The following is a 20,631-nucleotide window of genomic DNA, read 5'->3' on the forward strand; positions in this document are numbered from 1 at the left end:
TGTGGAAGTGTATTCATGTTAGTACTTTTAAAGTTTGGAGACTCTCAAGAATAAAAGCGCTGCAGCAACTTAAGTAGCTGAAAAATGTCGGGAGGTGAAGGAACAAAGCAGGATTGAAGGTCAAAGCCACGGAATTCATGGGTTATGTAGGTTGAAATCGAGCTGAACCTGTAAGAGTACTGTAAGGTTTTGAAACACAGGCTGACAGGCACGAAATCGAAGGAAAACAGAAAAATCAAAACAAGCGAATGGTGAGTACTGACTACTGAGTAACACTACTCGAATTTCGCAACTTTTGTTAGTTTTGTATTTCAGTGCGTCTTTTCATATTTGCGGTTAGTGCTTGAGGCTGCCATACTGATTCAGCACTGGAGAAAAAATCGATAGTTTTCGAAGTTGGTCACCATGTCGCAAAAGAATAACGATGGACGAGAGGAGGCAGCGGACGAAGCTGGGAACTCAGAACCATCGTCTTCTTTGACAAACATGGATGCTCCGGAAGGCAGCCCTGCTTCACCCAGCACGAGCAATCAGACGGGTTTTCGTGCAGAATTCGATGTGTTGGATCTAGTGGTGCCTGTTCGAAGTGGCGAGCGTAATGATATAGAAGGGGAGTTGTTCTCAAACGATTTGAACGTGGAATCTCCGCCACCACCCGAAGTGAGTCTGGATATCTCCTGTGGTTTACTTCGTTTGACTTCTGTAATTTTTTGTGAAAATTTGCAGCGTAGATTTTAGGTAAAATCCTTTAAGCCTTAAGGCAATAAAATATCGCTCGTCGACTTTTCCTCAGTTTTTCAGCTATGCTTCGTGCAGGACTAGCATACGGTATGCTCGTCTACGCATACCGTGAAATTACTGTGCGCAGTTGTGCTGATGAAAGTCTCAGAATGTGTGCGTAATAATTAAAATCGGCTTTGAAACTTTGACGAAATCAACATTTTGACGAAAATGCAATATTGATTATCACTTGGGGTGATTTACAGAATGCAGTGGACGATATGGCAAGCCCATCAGTGATTGTTGCTTCCAGCAGTTCCACATCGGGATTTCTCCCGGATATTCTTGGCGAAGAACGTCAATCGGTACGGCACTTACTGTAGTAATAGTTATTAGCATAGTCGCATGTACAGTACCTTGGTGTTGTTTTATTATGTACCAGAATGGGTTTTTAAGGTTCTTGTTCACTGGTTTTTTGTACACATTTGATCTTACAGAGCGCTCGAGAGGAGTTAGTGGCCAAAATGCGTAAACTGGAAAGGCTAGAACATAGTGCAAAGGAGCTGTTAAATAAATATGAAACGATTGGAGATTTGGAAGGCCAGCAGAGTATGTCTTTTGTATGATTTTAATGACGTCTGCGTGCAATAGGTGTATATAATTATTTGTCGAAAATTTAGACGTTTTGGGTATGATGGAGAAATTGTACTCACAGCGCGAAACGATAGAGGTTCAAATGGCGGAAGTTGGCTCGGTACGTGTTCCTGCTCGCGAATGCTACATAAATTCAGCGCATGAATTCATTGTTCCTCATTTTGCTTTGAATGAAAACTGGTGAACAGAAAGATGGAATTATTGTCGCGAATGTTCGTGTGATTCGTTTCCAAATTTCAGACGCGTTCTCGAAACGAAGAAGTGCGCGAAAATAAGCCCCGCCTCCCTGCGACTCGCAACCGTTCGCAAAGTCCGGAACAACCTCTAAATTTAGGTGTTGCTCACAGTTCTTTAGGTATTGATTTTCGTACATAATCTTTGTCCTGTCCTAATCGTAGTTCGAAAGCGCCCATCAGCAGACCGCACAAATCGCCCGCAGATCAAGCTTATGCCACTCCGGAATTCTGTCGAAACCAAGCAAGAATCCGCGCATGCAGAACAGGTAGAAAATTATTTCAGTCAGTATCATCAGCCTTTGAAATTTTCTCATGCTTTTTTTGTTTAGAGTGAGCCGGTTGATCAGCCGACAAGAATTTTACGGCAGAACATTCAAGATATTCATGTCCGTAAAGGAGAATTGGATAGAATCGTTAGACATCTGCATTCGCTAACTGAAGATTGTAGTAAGGTTTTTCTCTGATACTATTGTTAATTCTAAACATTACTGATTCGCATGCATCATTTAGGAACAAACTCAGATCGCACGCGATTGTCTCAACTTATTAAAAGACACGAAGAAAGTATAACTGAATTGGATGCTACCCTTGCCGATGCAGAGAAAACGTTGGCTGCAATGGAAAAACTGGAACGGTAAGTACATACTAATTTCAAACGCATCGTTATTGTTAATTAACTGCTGTTCATTTGTATATTAGGAATCAAACAGTTGTGCGAAGTGCTTTGGAGCGTGCAGGATCCAGTGCTCCGATGCCACTAGCAGCTCAGGAAGAAGAAAGTGAGGATGATACGCCGTCCGATGTCAAGTACGACAAAGATCGTCCAACATTCGGCCTTACTTTCCTCAATACACGTTCTTGCTTACAGTCATTTGCTTGAATTAAGAGCCAAACTGCGAAACATGCAGCAGAAGCTGAGTACATATTCCGGTGAGGATCAAGCTAATACTGCCAGTGGTCCTGCAGCCGGCGTGACTCGTGGTGAGATTCCGCCCGATTCAAGTCACAAACCTCAAAGTAGTTCGGCATCTCAGCGGGAAATGGCCAGTCAGTATCGCTCGCACCCACTGGCACCGTCACAGGAGAGAGGGTACGAATATCATTAATTCATTTATCGGTTTCAGTTGTTCTTGAATGTTTTATATACAGTATCATTATAGGTTACGATCGTCCGTCGTCCAGACTGTCGAAAATGACCTCGGGGACATGTCGCGTTTTCGATCAGTAGGTTCGCAGTTTTCGAGTGGCAAGGTAAAGTCGAAATGCTCAATGGTGGAATTGCTGATAATAATATGCATCTGTGAAATCAGCTTATTCTGGATTTGGCTTAATTTTAGAATTCACTGAGCAACCAGGAGCGGGCGCGTGAGGACTTTGCCGGCGGGAACTTTAGAACGGCGCCACCGGAGGCAGTTTACGGACCGGGTGCCTTCCGACAGAACGACCCAGTATGGTGCAATCCGAACGCTACATTTCGCTATCCTGGCGAACCGTATGGAGTGCGGCATCAGTGTATACCAGATTCGCAGCCGCCTCTTAGAATGTTGAACAATTCGCCTCGCTCCCAACGTACCACGGACGGTAGATTTCCTTCCGAAACTGGCGCTCTGCATAACGAGTAGGCTTATTACGTTGCGTTTTTATCTGTTAGTTGGTAGATTTTGATTGGTGGTTGTTTGCAGATTATATGGATTAAGCTCTAAAACTGGCGATGGTTACTTCGTGATCGATAATATTCATGGACGGACTTCCGAAAGTTTGGGCCGCGCACCTGGGCGTCGAGGTATTTTCCAAACATCCGAAACTGATTAAGTTTTGGAGTATAAGTACTGTACTCGTACTGGAATAGCTGTTTGGTATTATTAGAAGAGCATTCGTCAGAAAGCGATCGCGAAAATTCGGACCTTAACGATCCCTTATATAACCGGATTCGGAGTGAAAATTGGGTTAAACAGACCAATCCAAGTTATCGAAATGACCTTAGCGTAAGTTTGTGGAGTGTACGGAGTACTCTGTTATGTACATGCTGCACCGTGTATGAGGTAAAGAAGTATAGATATATATCTATATTGTAGATATCAGCAAGTATGTACATGCATGACCGTAATTATTAATCAAGCTGTTTTAATTTTTCTTCTATTTAGCTATTTTACTTTGATCTCCTGATAGGCTAATATAAGTAATTTGAAGTGGTGTGGATTCGACGACTTGCAGTGATAGATTTCAGTTTTAATACGCAGATTTTGATATTGGTTTTTGTAAGGTTAATTATGATTTGATTTGGCTAGGTGCCTAATAAAAATTCCAACGAAAGAAGAAATGATTCCACTCGTTCTCGTGCATCGAATTATCAGGATCACGCACCTGTGTTAAATGACAGAGGTTTGTGGTGCAACGACTGATGTGATTTCGGCACTGGAAGTCGGTTTTTTCAGACTATGGTGCGAGCAAGTGCGAACCATCATACGAAAACAGACCGACCCGTGATATGCCTGTACCGGAAGTTGTGGCATCCCTCCAAGTTATTATGGCGGAGCAGCAGAAGATCTTGAACAGTTGTGCGCAGTTTGTATCCAAGCCGTCCGTAAACTATGACAGATGTAGGGCTCAAGCGGATCTGGTGCGACAATCTCCCGGTGGCCGTGGAAAGAAATCCGAAAGTGCCGCCAGGGATGCACAAACCACCATGAATAATTCACTTCGGTTGCATGGACGAAAAGAATTAGATGCAGACACTGCACTGCTCAATAATCAGGTTAGTTCCTCTGTTTGAGTACAGGTGTAATTGTAGTACGAACACTGTCGGTTACGAAATACGAATGCAAGTTTTAATTGTTATAGCGACGAGAAGGCGAAGCCTATCCGTACGCTGTATCCCCTTCATCTTTGCGCCAGGAGTCGTTTTCACAACAATGTGAAGGCGGGCCAGTCACTGGACACCACGCTGATTATCCAGTACGTAATCCATCGTTTTCCGAAGGAAAGCCGCCTGGTTTCAGTCACAGCTTTGGAAATCCAGATCGAAGAAATCGCCGATCGCAAACTAGAGGTGGCCTTCTTATTTTTGTTATCCGTTAACAGGCGTTAAAAATCGCTGATTTATACGTACTGCTGATTTTGCTCAGCTTTGTTCTAAAAAGAATTACTGTAAAATAATAGTTTTTTCAGGTACTGAAGCAAACTCGCCACAGATACCTGTCAGGTGAACTTAAAAACCTCTTGTGCTTCTGACCTTCTGCGTACAGTAATTGTGATCCTTGCCTGTATTCTGTCTGATACAGTGAAGTGCACACGGATAAAGGATTGGTTAGCCTGATGAACCAAATCTTGAAAGATTATCGGAACGATTTGGGTTCTTTGCACTTTATGCTGGACTCAATTGCCTCTCTGAAGTCTAGTACTTCGCGGGCTACGGTAGCGTCGCAGTTGGGGCTGCTGGCAACCGCAGAGCTTGACAAAGCTAGACAGAACGAGAAAAGCCATCATCGTCATCCTTCGGTAAATTATACTGTAACATATGTTTACCGTAACATATTTACTTACGTCGTACAATTCATTTTCGCAAAAATTCAGGGCCTATACGGAACTGGAGTCGAAAGTCTGCCAACGCATGATTCAACACGTGTTATGTTACCAAATGCGGGAAACAAAAGCGCTTACGGAAATGCATTTTATCCACAGGTATAGTTGTTGTACAAAAGCCGTTTTGATTAATGCAACAGGTTTGCAGTTTATTTAAAAAGTGTTGCTGATGCATTTCGCCATATATTCATGCAGATGACCGATGCTACAGTGGGGTATGGCTCATCCGAACACCCGATTGAGGTGGGTATTTCTTTTGGCCTACCTTTTTAATTTCACTTTGCTGCAGCATCTAGATCTATGATTTGATGTTGATAATTTCTAGCCGATGGTGCCTTCCGCACCGATGGATGCTTTCTTTCGTCGAAGTGTTGCTTCGCCGGGTTTGATGGGAAGTGCACGAGAACTGGAGTCTGCGAGACTGTAATTATACATAGAATTTTTGCACCGTTTTTTTTGTTAAAAATATTGTAGGTTCTTCTGCAGCTTTCCATGGGATGCAGCACGCAACGACTCGTCGCGAGCGCGGATGGCTTCTCTTGGATTGTGGCAGCCACCAAGAATGGACGGTTTGACGCCGTCACAGTCACAGGGGCCACAACAACATACGTTGCCGTCCTTTTTCGGTGGGAATGCGGGATCGGCTCAAGCCCAAGCAAATAATACGACAGAAGTCCGTTTTTGTTTATTATACTGATTCAGCTTAGGTAAATTTAATAGGCTGATGCAAATTACTCTACTGCAGGAGCGACTTTTGATCGAAACAGATGGTGATTCGTTCGACGTTCCTCGACAAAACTTACGCCGTCCGGCAACTGCAGCCGAACAGGTGCTAAATGCATGACCATAAGCGTTTAACATTTTCCTTAAACTGATCAGCTCTTTTTGTGTGTAATAACCCTTACCTATGTGAAATACAATCATAGTGTGGAAACAGCTTTTCGTTCGGATAGTGTTGAACGCATTATGCATTGTTTTATGTTTTCGCTTAGGCGCGTGCTAATCTGGAGACATCTGGTGCAAGATCTAATGACAGACAGGAAAACCTATCTGGAGCTAGTGGCAGTAATGGAGATTTTGATATTATTAACTATTATGGGAACTCTTTGGATCGCAACGGAGATTTTGACGAAGGCCGCTGAGCAGTAATTGGAGAAACGAAATGTCCAACTAATCATTTACCGGGAATCTCGTGGGTTCTTTGTGTGAACAGTTATGTTTATTTAGGTTACTGAATTGCGGTGTCGCTTTTTGCTTTGCTCGATGCTTTGGTTTAAAAAATGGTTCAGCGTTTGCCGGCGATGCTGTTGACGTTCATTTTGCATAATTATGTTGTATTCAGTTGGTTTTGGACTGACAAATAATACTAAATTATAACAATATTTGACTGATTTCACAAAAACAACAAACTATGACGATGAAAAAATAAAATATGTCATCGCGCATATTATAAATAGTCGCGGTACATGAAATTTACTGGATGAGAACTGGAACAATTGTACAAAACACTAACAAAGGAGACTATTCTTTTAGTACTGTAAACCGAAGATTTACATAAGACTGTTATTACGATACTGGCGCTATTTTATGCACTGGTTTCACGTGGCCCTCTTCCCGCTCCCGGGGGACTATACGCCTTTGGTCGGTAGGGCGGACTGATGTCTTTCGCTGGCTTGGTGTAAATCGCCGTTTTCACGTTATTATCAGCTTCCATTGTGCTTTTCTTGGAGGTTGGGCTTTCTTCTTTGGTATCGTATGACGTTATCACTGTCGTTGTCTTCCTACAACGTAGCAACAAATGGCATTTCAAAATCATTAGCACAGCGTGGAGTATTTCCACTCGTACTTATGAACTGTCGGCAGTTCCGATGAGGTTGCTGGTCGCGAATTTAGTGCGCGTGTCTCTGCTCCCGATCGCCCTGAGCTGTCGGAACGTTTCCGGCTGAGACATAGCAAGATGACCGTGACGGCAGGTATCAGAACGGCTAACACGATTCCCATGGCTGTACCGGCAACCCATCTGGACCATTCTCCGTATGCTAAAATTCAGGAAAATGGATTATGGCCACGAAGCCTTTCATATAGCGCACGCTGTATTTGACAGCAGGTAATGTTTATCCAGTTATATTTTGATGGTAGAATTTCGCTGCATAGCTTACACATGCAGTACGGAAGTTCGCCATAGGTCCAACGTCCTTCATCCGGCAGACACTTCCACTGAGCTGTTCCGTACAGGTAGTAGCCGTCCATGCAGGTGAAAGTACTGGACGCACCACTGGTAATACGGTAGCCTTCTTTGATTCCGTATTTGGGCGTAAAAATGGCGCCGCAGCTTAACACCGGTCGCAGACCGTTGTTGCGCATTGCTGTGAAGTTGATCTTGGCTTGGGCGGTGGCTTCGGCGATGTGACGGTTAGCGGTCACGAGGTAGTCGTACCGGCATTCTCTGTTCTCTGGTATCGGTGGACCGCATAATTGTTCCACTTCCGACCTATTTATTTCGTGCGTGTATTGTGTATTTCTTATTTACACGTCAAGAAACACTCAAATCACACTGTGACTTACATCTTCAGCGTTGTGTTCGCGGGAGGATATTGAGGTTCATCGAAAACCGGGAACCATTCTTCGCCGCGCTCGTTGGGGTTACCAGTATTTGTCATAAGGTCACCGCGGTACGTGCGATACTGGAACAACGATGATCCGGTGATGGGATTGTTTTGAACTTGCCCTATAAAAATTCGAATATCTGAATGGTAAACAGAATAAAATCATGAAGCACTGTAGTATCTTACAAGTTTTTGCGAAATCTTGGTATATTGCCCGCGGATTGGACGATACCGGTACTTCGATGCCATTGGCCGTTTTCAAGTCGTCTTCTGGTATTCCACTCCAGTTCCCGAATAGGCCGTACGTGTGATTCTGTAACCGCATTGTCTCGTCTTGAGAGTTGCATAAAAAATTTCGTATTAAGTATGTGAGCCATTGTAATGGACATAGGTACCTGTATTTCGCGAGGCACGTAAGAGGTCACGTGAAGATAACCCTGCACTTCCTGTACTTCCACACCAATACCGGACGGAAATCGGACGACTAAATTAGACTGATCCAAATTAAATTCAGGACTGTGGATGGATACGCCTAAACAGAAGAAGAGTGTTTCATTCTGATTTAATTTTATGGTTTTCAAATGCGCACCTTTGAAGGTTTGCAGCTTCAACCACGGTCGATCGAAATAGCGCGGTTGACCATTGACGAGAATCTGGAGGCGGTAGCGCCAACGTTTGTGCGACTCACGCGCCTGAATTTCCACGACGTCCGAGTCGTTTTCCTTCATAGCGACTGCTCGGATCACCGTGGCGTTGATCAGACCGACTAAAATCATGAAGAAAATAAGTTTCACAATTGCATCAATAACTTCCACCGATCGGTTCCGGATTACAGTAACCGTGTAATATATTCTTACAAGATTGCCGAGGAGGTTGTTCCAGACGGGCTTGAACATTGATTAGAAACTGTCGCAGATCGGACTTTAGCAAAACGTAATCACCCTTTCCGTGGAATCCGTAGTGAATGTTGTCGAATGTGATAACGTGGGGATCTCCAAAGATGATAGCTGCAATAATCATACTGCTGTTATCCGACTGATATAGTTTTCAGTTGGGGGTGCTGCGGAACGTACCAGCGCCCGGCGGATGGTATCCAACGCAGTCGTGCGAAACACGGCGATACTGTCCATAATAGTCACAGTTGTCTGACCAATGGCAACAGAAAAACCAGGGCATATTGTCGTGGAACCAGTTAGACAGTGACGGCACCTATGTCGTGTAAGAATGTAAGCACCGGACACCGGACCAATCACAAATCACGCATTTCCGTCCGCACGCAAATCACGCATTTTACCATCCATAAGTATGTACTTACAAAACTTCCATGCTCGTACAGGCACCACTTTTATCAGCACTTAACATTTAATTTTTGATATTGCAATTTATACATAATTTTTATTTAATACAGCTATTTTATGCAGTTAAGCACCAAATTAAGCTTACTTTACGGGATTCGCGATATGGAATAACACCCCATGGATGGGCGCGATTGGGTGATCCACCCCACTTTTTATCGTGCGTCAAATGAATATTTCCCTCTCGATCATAGCAGCACTCCTGTCCGGCTCCATTGAATGGGTGCACCGGTCCATGCACGCAGTGAATGGCCTCCTTGTGGAGGTTGCACGTACTGCGGCCGTCGTAGTCGCATTCAAAATCCGGCAAGAAACGACCTTTATCTGCCTGCGCTTGGGCGAGGGTGCAGGGACATGGCTGGATAGTAAATTTGGTGTTATGTAAACTTCAGACCGGTGTATAGCGCAGTGCAAATATGTCGTGGTGTTTACCTCGAGATAACCAATAAACTGCGGCAGAACGCGATCGCCGTAGTACCAATCGCGACAGAACTGCCCGGCATAGTCGTCACCAATAGTATTTCGCCATTGCTTCCGGAAGTACCAGGCTAACGGTATGGTTTCGGACCAGAGATGTCTGTAGCAACAAATTCGCCAAATTTTATTGTCAGCCATTTTTGCGGTGCACATATTATATCGTATGAGTAGTACTTTCGCATATCATAAACCTTAAAGATATTAACTTACGGATATTCGGCAGAACTCGCTCCCGACGTGTCCGTAGCGTTGATGCGAAGAAATCCGTAGGTGAATATTGCGTGGAAATTACCAGGTGTCAGTCCATGGGGATCGAACTGATAACGACCATTGTTGTTCGGTACATTTGTGGCAATATTTGCCAGGAACTGTATTTCCGGGTTGTCACTCTTTTCTCGATAACCCCAGATACCTATCCAGGAAAAGGTCAAAATAAAATGTAAATGCTAGACGCCATAAGTGAATTTGCAAGAGAAGTGTCTAAATATGAAGAATTATTTTTATATGCGTTCCGCACTTGCTTACCAATATCGATTTGCAGACCATCGGCCCATGTCATGTTCCTGGGATTCCATTCCAGAGTGAGTTGCGTGGGCGGGTTTTCAAGAAACCAATCGTCGATAGCCCGCAGCTGGATGCTCGGAGAAACTCGTCCATGTTGCACTAAAATTTTAATCAAGCTGAAGTTGTGAGCAGAATAGAACTGGAGACTTTTAGCTAATTTTCCTACCGACAAAGAATTCTCCTCGGAAATTGTATGTCCGACCTCCATCAACACTAACACCGAATTCACGCCAACCGGCTTCGAACATCATGGGTGTGATACATTTCGCCTGGACGGGATTCAGATAAATGCCCTGCGTCTCATACTGGCCGAACTTGCAGCGGATCTGACTCGATGGCAGGAAACACGGTCCGGTGACGTTGATCATTTCACCACCCAACATGCTGCCTCCACTGGGTGCAGCGTACGCCATGCCCTCTGCAAAACCCAAGCTGGTGACCTTTTGAATAATTCTTTTTTCAGAAGATCTTACGATAAACTCCTTCAACGCATCCAGCTGGTTGGATAACTTCATCAACACGGAAAATATATCGGCCAGTGAAATCGACGTTAGATCGCTCGTCGATTTGAGCCAGACGAGTGTCCCTGGAAAATGGTGCCAATTCCCAGAAACCGGTGCCGTTACCACCGTTAAAACCAACCTGAAAAAATTATTATTTTCACGATTAAAATAACAAGCAAATAACGACGCTACACTCTGCTTGAAACCTTGTTTGCATTGTATGTTCGCTTAAAAATGAATAATTACCCGCGCTGGATGACCACCGAGACCAGTGTGCACATCACCATATGCGCCGGAATGCGTTGTCCAGCTAACTTCCTTATAGTTGAAAATGGCATACGTGCGTGCTTCCTCATCGGTGACAACCAGTAGCTGGAAGGTATTTTCCGGCACTGGCTCCGTCTCCAGCTTATCATCATCGAAAGCCTTGCCTTCGAATGTCAAGTTGCTCCAGGTAACCAGAAAGCCGGCAATCGGTACGAATTCCTCGGCACCAATTATGCCAAAGCGAATATCGCGCAGGGCCATTTCCAAGATCCTGTAAAGCGTTGCACAGTACAGCTACAAACATGATTACATAATGAATAATCTTCTTTCGTGTGGGCTTACAAGTCATTCTCATAATATTGCTTTCTCTGCTGTTCTTGCAGTCCGGGAGCCGTGCTCGCGATTTGACCTTTAGCGACGGTCCGGTAGAAGACGTTGCTCCGGCGCGTAAAGCCGGTTTTGGAGTAAAAAGGCGCGATAAACGGATGATCACGCTCCTGCGGATATCTGGGATTAGGAAATTGAGGATTGTTGGAAGTTCCGTGTGGGGGCGGCGCAAACGCGATGAAACCGTCGGTAGCAACCTAAGTTACGTAAACATTACATATTTTGCTAATATTTTGCATCAGAGAAACAACGGCGAACGATCGCATTTTTCTTAGTATTGGTCTTGGCCATGTTAGGCAGTTCGCATATGCCTGGTCACACTTACAATTGTATAATTGTATACACCTCCGTAAAACGGGAGTCGGAACGGAATATTGACCTGTTCCGTCACTCCTCCACGTCGTTCCGGGCTTTTATCGCCCCATTCATGCCCATACGAGTAAAGAAGTGGATCTCCTGAAATGGCATCAAATCGTCACAAACGATGCTTGCACGCATTGTTTTTCGTGTAGCGAAACCGCAGCCTAACTTTTACACCTTAATTTCTGTTGTAGAAAGTGTACGAGCATTGTGCTATCATCAGTGTTTGTATAGAATGTACAGTTTCGCATAAATTCTATTACGAATACTGTTTACTTTGTGATTGTACCCAAATTCCTAGTGACTCACAATTGCACTCAATAAAACGACTTTATTTTGCGATATCTTATCAACTTAAATTTTGCAGTGAGGCCTAGCCAGCTATTCACCGCTCGGCTCATATCTGTATTTGTCGCTTTTGCGTTTATGCTACACTCCCTGATCGTGGCACGACAGGTATTCGCTAGCTGAACACAATCGATTCAGCGCGCCAACGCTAAATTTAAATTTTATTCAGAATGAAGCGAATAAATCCTTTCGCACCAAGTACAGAAAAATCACTAATACGAAATAAATCAGAAACAACACCAATACTGAAATCGGTTTGTTTTTTTAAAGTCCAACGAAAACAAGTTCAACAAGTAAAATGCCGGTATTAATTCCTGCGAACACCCAGTGGTGTGATGTTAAGGCGCGCTTTCAAGCAGATAAAGAAAGTGATATTAGTTTTTAAAACAGTGCTGTTGAAATATAGCTGTTTTATAGGCATTCTGAGACAGCAAAGTCCAAAGAAAAAATACCGACGGCTGTAACATTTTCTGTAGCGAAACACTTGTTTATGTCGACGTGGGTTAAGCACCCAAATAAAGCAGGTAATACTAATTATCATTGACACAGACCCAGTAACTGCGCTTTTCCTGTCGCCAAAGTTTATGATAAAAACCTTAAAAATTAACCTATTTTTAAGTTAACATAAGGATAAATCCAATTTCCCTTTTGTCAGTTCTTGCGTTTTAACTTGTAAAAACGCTTTGCCTCAGTTTGCTGAACTGGAAACTGGGGAAACGAATTTGAATAAAATTTACGTCTCGGTGCTCACAAGTACCCAATTGCGTCTTACTTCTGTATTCTTGCGGCATATAAGGATTTCTGAGATCTGGATAGCGTTCCTGATTTGGACGCTGTCCTGTTGTCAGAGGACGGGAATTCCAAGTGATCGGCGCAGCCGCCCCTCCGGGAGGCCGGGCGAACGGGTTGTTCATTGGTGACTGAGGTGGTAAATTCTGAGGAAACATTTGGGCGTAAGCGTAACATAATACCACGGACAGGAAAACCGACAACCACATCCAGCGCTCCATGGCTGGAGCCGGTTACAAATACTGTCGGCAGTGAGAGAAAAAACTACAACCGGAAGTTGTGCAGCGGAAAATATCAAAAACTACACTTTCTACGGTGTGACCATATCCGCACTATAGTGTGTAAACATGCAGTCAAACTTGGTGGTTTCTCAACACTATTGCAGCTAAAACAGTGCCCAAAATGCCTTCCACTGATTACAGAAATGCTGCAAATGTTGCACAGGTATCATTTTATTGCGAATGTTTAAACGATACGCCACTCACCGTGCAAATATGTGGGTTTATTGATAATAGCTCTCTTATCTTGAGAACGGTCAAAGTTTGTGGAACAATCTGCTCATGACTCGTTTATACAATGCCTTTGCGAAGACCTTACCTGAAGATTACGGTTTGTACTCCATGATTACTAATACCACACGAACAGAGTCGCCACTACATGTGGGCTCTAACAAAGATGCAATAATCGGAAGTACTACAGTTACCGTATTTTGGGAAAACCACGCAGGCCAGTTTTTAACCATGATGCACACGTAGTAATCAAATTTTGCTATGGTGTGCAGTGGCACTTCATATATGCGATAACAGGATAACTACGGGCTTAAAAAATGATAAAGCGCTACGTATAATGTAACATGAAAAAATAGCGCGACCGTGAACCGGCAGGTTTCAATAAATTTATCATGCCATTTTATACCGATACGTAAGTAGAGTGCATTAATTAAGGGACAACGGAATTCGGACAGATGATACGACAGGAAACCGGCGAAAAACGAGCCACAGAATATCTTCGCCAGCGGATTAGCTGAAATTCAACGAGAAATGCGGCATCGATCTTGAACAGCGCCGATACAATTTAATCAAATTTTCTCTGTGATTAGCAATTGATGCTTAATGTGATCGTTTCTGAAGTTGTTTTGAAATTTTTCTGTGAACAATTGTTTTGTATTTCTCTTATCATGATCAGACATTTCCAAGTACGGTGTAATTTCATCATTATTTTGTCGCGTGTGATGTGTCGTTACATATTGATAAAGATACATTGTAGCTGTATTAAGGGACAACCCACCGAGAATCTTTACAAACTGGAGCAACTGTGGCCATAAAGTGTTACGTCTACGTTCTTGGATAATAACACACCTTCTGATTTATGTGTTAAGTTTTTTCATGTACATTATTTTGAATGAACATCTGACAAAACTAAAAGAACTGGCGGAAACAGCAAATAAAAAGATAAGGCCAATACATGGCATATATAAATTCCGCTGGACTCTTGAGGAATTAATCAGATTCTTTTGTGACCAAATTTGATGTTGTAGCGAACATATATGTATTGCATAATTTTACAGCTGGTGTACAATAAATCTTTGAGTTTCATGCAGCATTTCAATCAGCTCCCTTGAAATTTGTCAACTTGTTTACCCTTCTAACTGGGTTCATCATTCAGAATTTGTCAGTTTCCCTTCAACATAATTTTGCAAAATCTGGACAGTCGGTGAAAATATCTTGAAGGCTGTGACGTGATACTTACGTTACGTACGACTTACAGTCTTTGGCTAGACACGTTTATTAAAGCAAAATATAGAAAAGCGGCACATTCATGATGCCGAAAAGGGATATTATGGAAATACATATGAGTATTTAAGATTAATGTGCATCTTTCTTCAGTTTACCGCAGGACACAACGATGCGGCTATCGTAATCATAGAGCTGATGGACATTTACCAAACTGTTCAGCAATGCATTTGAAATTCTTTCCTACAAAGTGTTGAATTGTCTGAGCATCTTGTGCACGAAAGACGACACATTATGCCGGATGCATTATGGAGAAATGATTTCCCAAGTGGAGTAGAAGAGGAATAGTCTCGCTGAAGTGCCTTGCTAAACGATCAGCTTATGTATTCAATGCAATCTGCATTCTGCATCCCTGTATATATCCATGCCCGTATGTGCCGGGCAGTTATGGAAAGAAATGAGGAGATAAAGATGCTCCACAATAGGAAGTATGAAGATGCATGGTCTCTACTGTTCTGCTTGAAAAGAACTCTTGAGTACTGTACTTTTGTTCAGCCTGACAGATTTCGGCCTAAACCAATTGTAAAAGAATGTGCGCTACTCGTAGATGCTAGTATGAGTAATTGAAAGGGCTGAGTTCCCTTACGTACGCATCTTATGATAATGTGGGAAAATAATTCCGGTTTTATTATGTACACAAATGCGTAATTATGTAAGTTTTAAAGCGACAACGTGAATGCATGCAACTTGTTAACTGCGAAGCATAAATTTGTAGCTCAATTTTGTTGCGCTGGAAATGTTTTAGAGCAATGAAATATTGCGATGACAACCGGCATCCTTGTGCATAGAATTAGAAGAGGCCCACACAATTGCGAGGGAAATGGGAGGAGGCCGTGGTGTTGTGCAGTGTGTGTTGAAGTACTCCGGCAGCAAATTAACTGGTTGTCACTTGTTTCATTCTCATCAGGCGCCCACTGCGAGGGAACAATCGCCATCAGTGCTCACATCCTGCATTCGTGAGAGGGCCTGCTGAGATGCTGCAGATTAAAAATCACCGAATCGCAAGTAATTAACGGCTTTATGTCAGCCAAGTCCCTGGTGATGATGCCAGCTACCCAGTGTCTGTACACTAGCGTTCCAGTGCGCATGTTTACGTTATATATGCAGAAAATTATGAAGTTGTCAAATAAAAGCCAACAAAAAATAACTGAATAAAACTTTAAATAATAATCACTATTTAAGTTCCAGGAAGTACATGATCCAGGCGCATGTGACATGGGCAATTAGCCCGATGAAGCGGAGCAGCTTTAAAACGATTTAATGTACAAAGTCTGAAGGAATCTTTCTTCATGGGGAATTAGGAGTGCACACTGGCCCACCGGCAACACTTTCCTGTCTGCACCAAAAATGCATAAAATTTTATTTAGCGAGAATCAATTCACAGGGATCATGAGAATGTTGACCACCGTCAAACGGTTTACTAATTGATTGTGCTCAAGAATATTAGAATGGATATCCATAATAACTAATTAGAAGTTGATCTCCACGATGGTTTCAATGCATTAATGGCTGAAATGCGATGTGTCAGCTCCAGATGGCTGCAGCGTGCCCTTTCTTGCACGTTGCTGCCAGGATAATTCTCATCACTTATGGCTTCCCTAATGGGTTTTTGATATTAGGTGAACAATCCTCCAATACACCAATGAGCCACAAAAATGTTTTCCAATATCAAAGATAATTTATGACTACGCCAGGTTCGGATAGAAAAGGAATTTTCAGAATCCAGCCATTGTTCCCATTGTTGCGCTGAAAGGAGTCATTGCCCTTACTTGTTATTAAGCTAGTGATAAAAAGGAACGCTACGTCAACGGAAAAAAAATGTCAAAACAAAAAAGTTAACAAAACTTAACTCGAAGGTTTTAATTATCGATGGTTTGCTACGAGCAAAAACATCTACGATCATCTGGCAAATTAAACTAGCAACTGCAAAAAACCTAGTATTGGCCCGCATGACTTATGGTCAGTTATAACATCAAACGAGCATGCATATGGTACATAATGTATTAATGCGCAAGTGAAATTGTTTATTAAAAACAGTTAAAGTACCAGGCATTTGTAATTCTTTATAAAGTATTTTAGTAAACCGTCATAGTTAAACAAACAGCACTTGCTACAGCAGATGTTTACTTTTATCACGCGGTGTAATTAAATATCTTACTGGGTAGGTAAAATATTCATATAATTATGAAGTTTGTAAATACAACAAGGTTCTTTGGGACAGTTTAAATATACACGCCACAATAAAACCACGTTGATAGCAGAGATTTTTTTTATTGGGTGAATCATTTTTAGTTTTGTCAAGCTGATGCGCAGACAACCGGCGCTTCCTCATCCATCGATGAGTTTACAAATATCATGCATGGATACAGAAGTACAGTGAAGCTGTGACCCCATCAACAGACCTTGACAAAATTAAGGCTAGATAATTAATGATATCGATTTCGGTGACGCTTTCTTTTTCCAGAGTGGTCGCCATTATTAGTTATCGGAATATTGCATTTCTTTGGGGTGCACTTGAGGATGAATACGCAAGGGCACTGCCGGAATTGCTTGCAGTGGCCTGAAGAGCCTTGCATCAGTTCGCCATAAGTACCAGTCAGTGCAGTGAGTATATATGAATTATGGTCCATGACCACTGCCGACTTGATAATCTTCTCACGTTCACTGCACCATATCGGCATTATGCACAATTATGCATTGGATGCGCCCGTTATCCTGTTAAATCTCCCACAGAAATTAACATTTTCCACTATATCCGGGCTGACTGGACTGTGGCCAGTCGATATGACTCGAGCTGACTGCATAATCTATGCACACAATATGTTTTGCACTTCGGGAATGGTTAATGCTTGCGAATTGTTTTCCAACACATTCTCCAAATAAATCCCATTTACTTATGCGTGATTTACACTCAAATGAACTTAGCAGCTCTCAAAGTCCCTGGTGCAGCATACAATAAGCACTAGTATGATCGACATCAAATTAATTTTATAAGCAGTTGCACTAAACGTAGATGCGGGCAAATTAGTTTTCTTGTTGCGCACGCACTTTTAAAAAAAATATGCTTTTATTGTACGAAATGCTGTGTATTGTTTTATTGTGTATATGCCTTCTTGGGCATTTTACCTAAAGTTAAATCATTTAGTAAAACTTAAACTGCAATATTCGGTAAGTAATACCGTGAATACTGCTCACTTTTCCAAATCATTGTGCAAGACATGCAAAATTGTAACCATTCGACAGCACAAAAATAGTTCATCACAGTGTTAATATGGTACAAAAAATAGTCATAATGGGTGAAAAAAGTGAATGCATTAGATAAAAAATACTTTATTTTTGAAGATTAGTTTATAGCACAAATCTCTACGAAGCTGGTCATTCAGAGTTTTAATTTTAGGCGGTACGGTGCTCTGTTTTGTGCTAGTTCAGCACATATGCAGTATCATTCTATCACTGCACACCATCGCCGAAAATTTTATCAAATTCATTTCGATGTAAACCCCTAAATTTTGTTGAAAATCTATCATATTCACATGTTTTTGCTACCATCTGAAAGCGGGTTTCTTCAGTACCAGGCCGTATAAAACCATATATTGTACGCTGCTTTTACTCGTTTCCCTGCACGATGCTATTGTTTTATGTGCGTCTGTTGGTACGTTAGTGTTATAACAAAATGAGAACGCGCTTCGAATTTATCGGGTAATTAATTATAACCAAAACCGACATTCGCCTGTAGTTTATTCGACAGTTAGTCGACGGAAAGATGAGTTGAAAGTTGATTGCATTTAAGATAAATCGCTCCCAAGTAATCAATCGACGACAGGCGAGTAACAGCGTAATGGCGATCTGACTGCGATTTGTAATGTCCAAAATATAGCGCTGCTTAATTTATTCTGTTAGATGCAATTTCTTAAGGAGAAATGTGCTAACAGACGAAGCTAATATTTCGTTCTCCAGTGCTTGCACTACATCCGTACATATACTACTGAGAACGTTATGCTTTATTCAGTCAAGCATGTCAAGTACCTAATGTTGTTTTTTTCCACTTCATTTGTTACGAACCGTCAAACTGTTCCTATTCAATATGCGTTTGTGCGGATCATGCCGATACTGGACAAAAGCCATAAAAGAAATTAAAAATATTATGAGTAAAGTTCAACGATTCTGATTCATTTGTGAAAAAGAGTGTTCTGCTGCCGTGTCACAGTTCCGCACAACTTACGTTCCGTATATATTTTCGGAGGAAAACTGTCGTTTTCCTTGTTGCTTAACACGACCCAGTGGCGCTGGAAAAGTTTGCGATGAAAACAACGAACAAGAAATTGCCGATCATTTTCAAACAATAGCCCAGCATAGCATATTCATGTTCTTTAGCATGCAAATTTATCGCTACAACGTCCTTCGCAATTTAACCTTTTCTCTTGGTCGTGCGCCAGTGCCGGCTGCCCGCCGATGCAACAGAAGCGACCCGTGGTTACGTCTATTTACGCAACCTTGGCACGCTACATTATGAGCATTTCACACTAAATCTAGCCAGATGCACATATAAAGAACAAGGCGGCCCCGCATATATACTGCACAATTGTGAACTTTCCTTCCGGCCCACTGGTTTTGACAAGATGATGCGTCCAAGGTTTTCTCCAGACAACACTTGACGCACACAACACACTCACTCTCTATCAATACCGGCGAGCTACCGCGTTGGACAGAATTCCGATTCTTTTCACTTTTCCTGCTCTTTATCCTAACGATCAGCTGAAACAAAGGTTGTTAGTTTCTTAACAAGATATATTGGGATTTGCCAAGCGTATAATGATATTTCTCATTCGGCGGATTTTTCTACTAATGCCCGTTGTGTCTGAATGGCCATTACCGTGCCGGATCTACTGACTGACCAGTGGCTAGCTGGGCTGGCTCAATACTCGTAATCAAAGAGGGAAGAGTTGTCGCGCCGGGGGTGTTGCTCCTATGTAAAGGAAGCGTGAAAGCAAAATAATATCCATACCACTGAATAACTTAGGCGTTCGGTTGCTGGGCTTTTGTCCGGGTTTGCTGGTCCGTGAATAGTTGGTGTGGATGCAGAAATGACCTCACTAACCCACCAGCCACCTGTCCGCTATCAGCGCAGTCCACGCGGACGCTCGGTACAAATTCACTGCAGCATTCATATTCCGAATTTGCAAATGGAGAGTCTAATTTTTAGACGGAATAAGTCTCAATAGTATTCCCGCCGAATAATGCGAAACATGCATAATTTTCTGGTGAAAATACATGTAGATCTGTAGTAGCGGTCTCTGGATTTCGCGAGGGAGGTTTGGATTGTCAAACTGATGACTTTTTTTGGTATGGCAAAAATAAGTTAACAGTTTTTATAGGAAAATAACCATAAATTAAAACAATAATTCTACAAGTACAAATACGATAGTTACAGTACGAGTGGCAACAATGCAGAAAATCTCAGTTACTTATTGTGCAATGTAAACTGCGTAACTAGAAATTTTAGCCTATATTAGCTGCAGTCTGCAGAGAGAGATAAGTATTTGTAGGAGTAAAGTAGGTGAAAAAAAGAAAATTAAATCACGAAATATAGTATTAAATCGCTAAATTCCACTCCGTATTCCATGTCAAGTTTTCATAAATACTTTAAAAAGACAAGGGATGATCTTATTGCAAAGAAATGCGTTTTATACAATTGTGTGAAACGGCTTTAACAATTACAGCTAACCGCACGCTGCTACTGCATATAAGCAGCAATCTATTGACCATGTGCTTACAACAAAGCGCAGCCCTGCCCTGTTTTGCATTTCTGTATGGTCGCGTGTGCTCTTCAGTACGTGGCGTGCGATATTGTAAATTAAAAACATTTTTATATTTCAGGATCTATTATGTAAGAATATGCGTAAATAATGAAACCATTGTCATCGCCTCAATCCGCAGCCTACAAACAAATCACTGTTTCCCATGGTGCGACTGTGAGTGACCGCTGTTGC

At 42.2% G+C, this 20,631-nt stretch overlaps 2 protein-coding genes across 4 annotated transcripts; one reads left to right on the plus strand and one right to left on the minus strand.

Annotated features, from left to right (window-relative positions):
- Positions 1 to 208: 208 nt before the first annotated feature.
- On the plus strand, positions 209 to 6,635 carry LOC129589248 (uncharacterized). 3 transcript variants are annotated; one of them, XM_055483873.1, is made up of 26 exons: positions 209 to 251; positions 316 to 660; positions 987 to 1,085; positions 1,218 to 1,329; positions 1,401 to 1,474; positions 1,615 to 1,708; positions 1,773 to 1,876; positions 1,940 to 2,057; positions 2,121 to 2,244; positions 2,310 to 2,417; positions 2,479 to 2,700; positions 2,771 to 2,861; positions 2,948 to 3,228; positions 3,293 to 3,393; positions 3,477 to 3,595; positions 3,899 to 3,992; positions 4,046 to 4,365; positions 4,452 to 4,659; positions 4,779 to 4,812; positions 4,892 to 5,108; positions 5,184 to 5,291; positions 5,388 to 5,435; positions 5,518 to 5,615; positions 5,667 to 5,865; positions 5,938 to 6,021; positions 6,185 to 6,635. In XM_055483873.1, the coding sequence occupies exons 2-26, from the start codon at positions 406 to 408 to the stop codon at positions 6,332 to 6,334; spliced, it is 3,462 nt and encodes a 1,153-aa protein (XP_055339848.1). In that variant the 5' UTR covers positions 209 to 251; positions 316 to 405; the 3' UTR covers positions 6,335 to 6,635. The 3 variants fall into 3 exon arrangements, with proteins under 3 accessions (XP_055339848.1, XP_055339849.1, XP_055339851.1); XM_055483874.1 differs by having other exon boundaries at positions 341 to 660; XM_055483876.1 differs by lacking the exon at positions 209 to 251 and having other exon boundaries at positions 258 to 660; positions 5,679 to 5,865.
- Positions 6,494 to 13,297, minus strand: LOC129589247 (protein mesh-like). The gene is made up of 19 exons (XM_055483872.1): positions 12,832 to 13,297; positions 11,677 to 11,807; positions 11,307 to 11,548; positions 10,944 to 11,235; positions 10,668 to 10,836; positions 10,361 to 10,612; positions 10,156 to 10,293; positions 9,841 to 10,042; positions 9,586 to 9,730; positions 9,242 to 9,511; positions 8,872 to 9,007; positions 8,656 to 8,805; positions 8,388 to 8,564; positions 8,194 to 8,330; positions 7,985 to 8,111; positions 7,758 to 7,920; positions 7,352 to 7,683; positions 7,039 to 7,231; positions 6,494 to 6,973 (listed from the first exon to the last, which is right to left on the minus strand). Exons 1-19 carry the CDS (start codon positions 13,067 to 13,069, stop codon positions 6,778 to 6,780), a joined length of 3,690 nt encoding a protein of 1,229 aa, XP_055339847.1. The 5' UTR covers positions 13,070 to 13,297; the 3' UTR covers positions 6,494 to 6,777.
- Positions 13,298 to 20,631: the final 7,334 nt, after the last annotated feature.

The sequence above is a fragment of the Paramacrobiotus metropolitanus genome, unplaced genomic scaffold (assembly GCF_019649055.1).
Source record: "Paramacrobiotus metropolitanus isolate TYO unplaced genomic scaffold, Prichtersi_v1.0 Parri_scaffold0000034, whole genome shotgun sequence".
Classification (NCBI taxonomy): Eukaryota; Metazoa; Tardigrada; class Eutardigrada; order Parachela; family Macrobiotidae; genus Paramacrobiotus; species Paramacrobiotus metropolitanus.

Excerpts from the sequence above, each read along its gene's own strand:
- LOC129589248 (XM_055483873.1), top strand. The coding sequence starts at position 406 with ATGTCGCAAAAGAATAACGATGGACGAGAGGAGGCAGCGGACGAAGCT. Across the intron at positions 1,475-1,614 it reads AAATGGCGGAAGTTGGCTCG|ACGCGTTCTCGAAACGAAGA; the intron begins GTACGTGTTCCT and ends TCCAAATTTCAG. Across the intron at positions 6,022-6,184 it reads CGGCAACTGCAGCCGAACAG|GCGCGTGCTAATCTGGAGAC; the intron begins GTGCTAAATGCA and ends GTTTTCGCTTAG.
- LOC129589247 (XM_055483872.1), bottom strand. The coding sequence starts at position 13,069 with ATGGAGCGCTGGATGTGGTTGTCGGTTTTCCTGTCCGTGGTATTATGT. Across the intron at positions 9,512-9,585 it reads AGTTTATTGGTTATCTCGAG|CCATGTCCCTGCACCCTCGC; the intron begins GTAAACACCACG and ends TTTACTATCCAG. Across the intron at positions 7,921-7,984 it reads CCAAGATTTCGCAAAAACTT|GGCAAGTTCAAAACAATCCC; the intron begins GTAAGATACTAC and ends GAATTTTTATAG.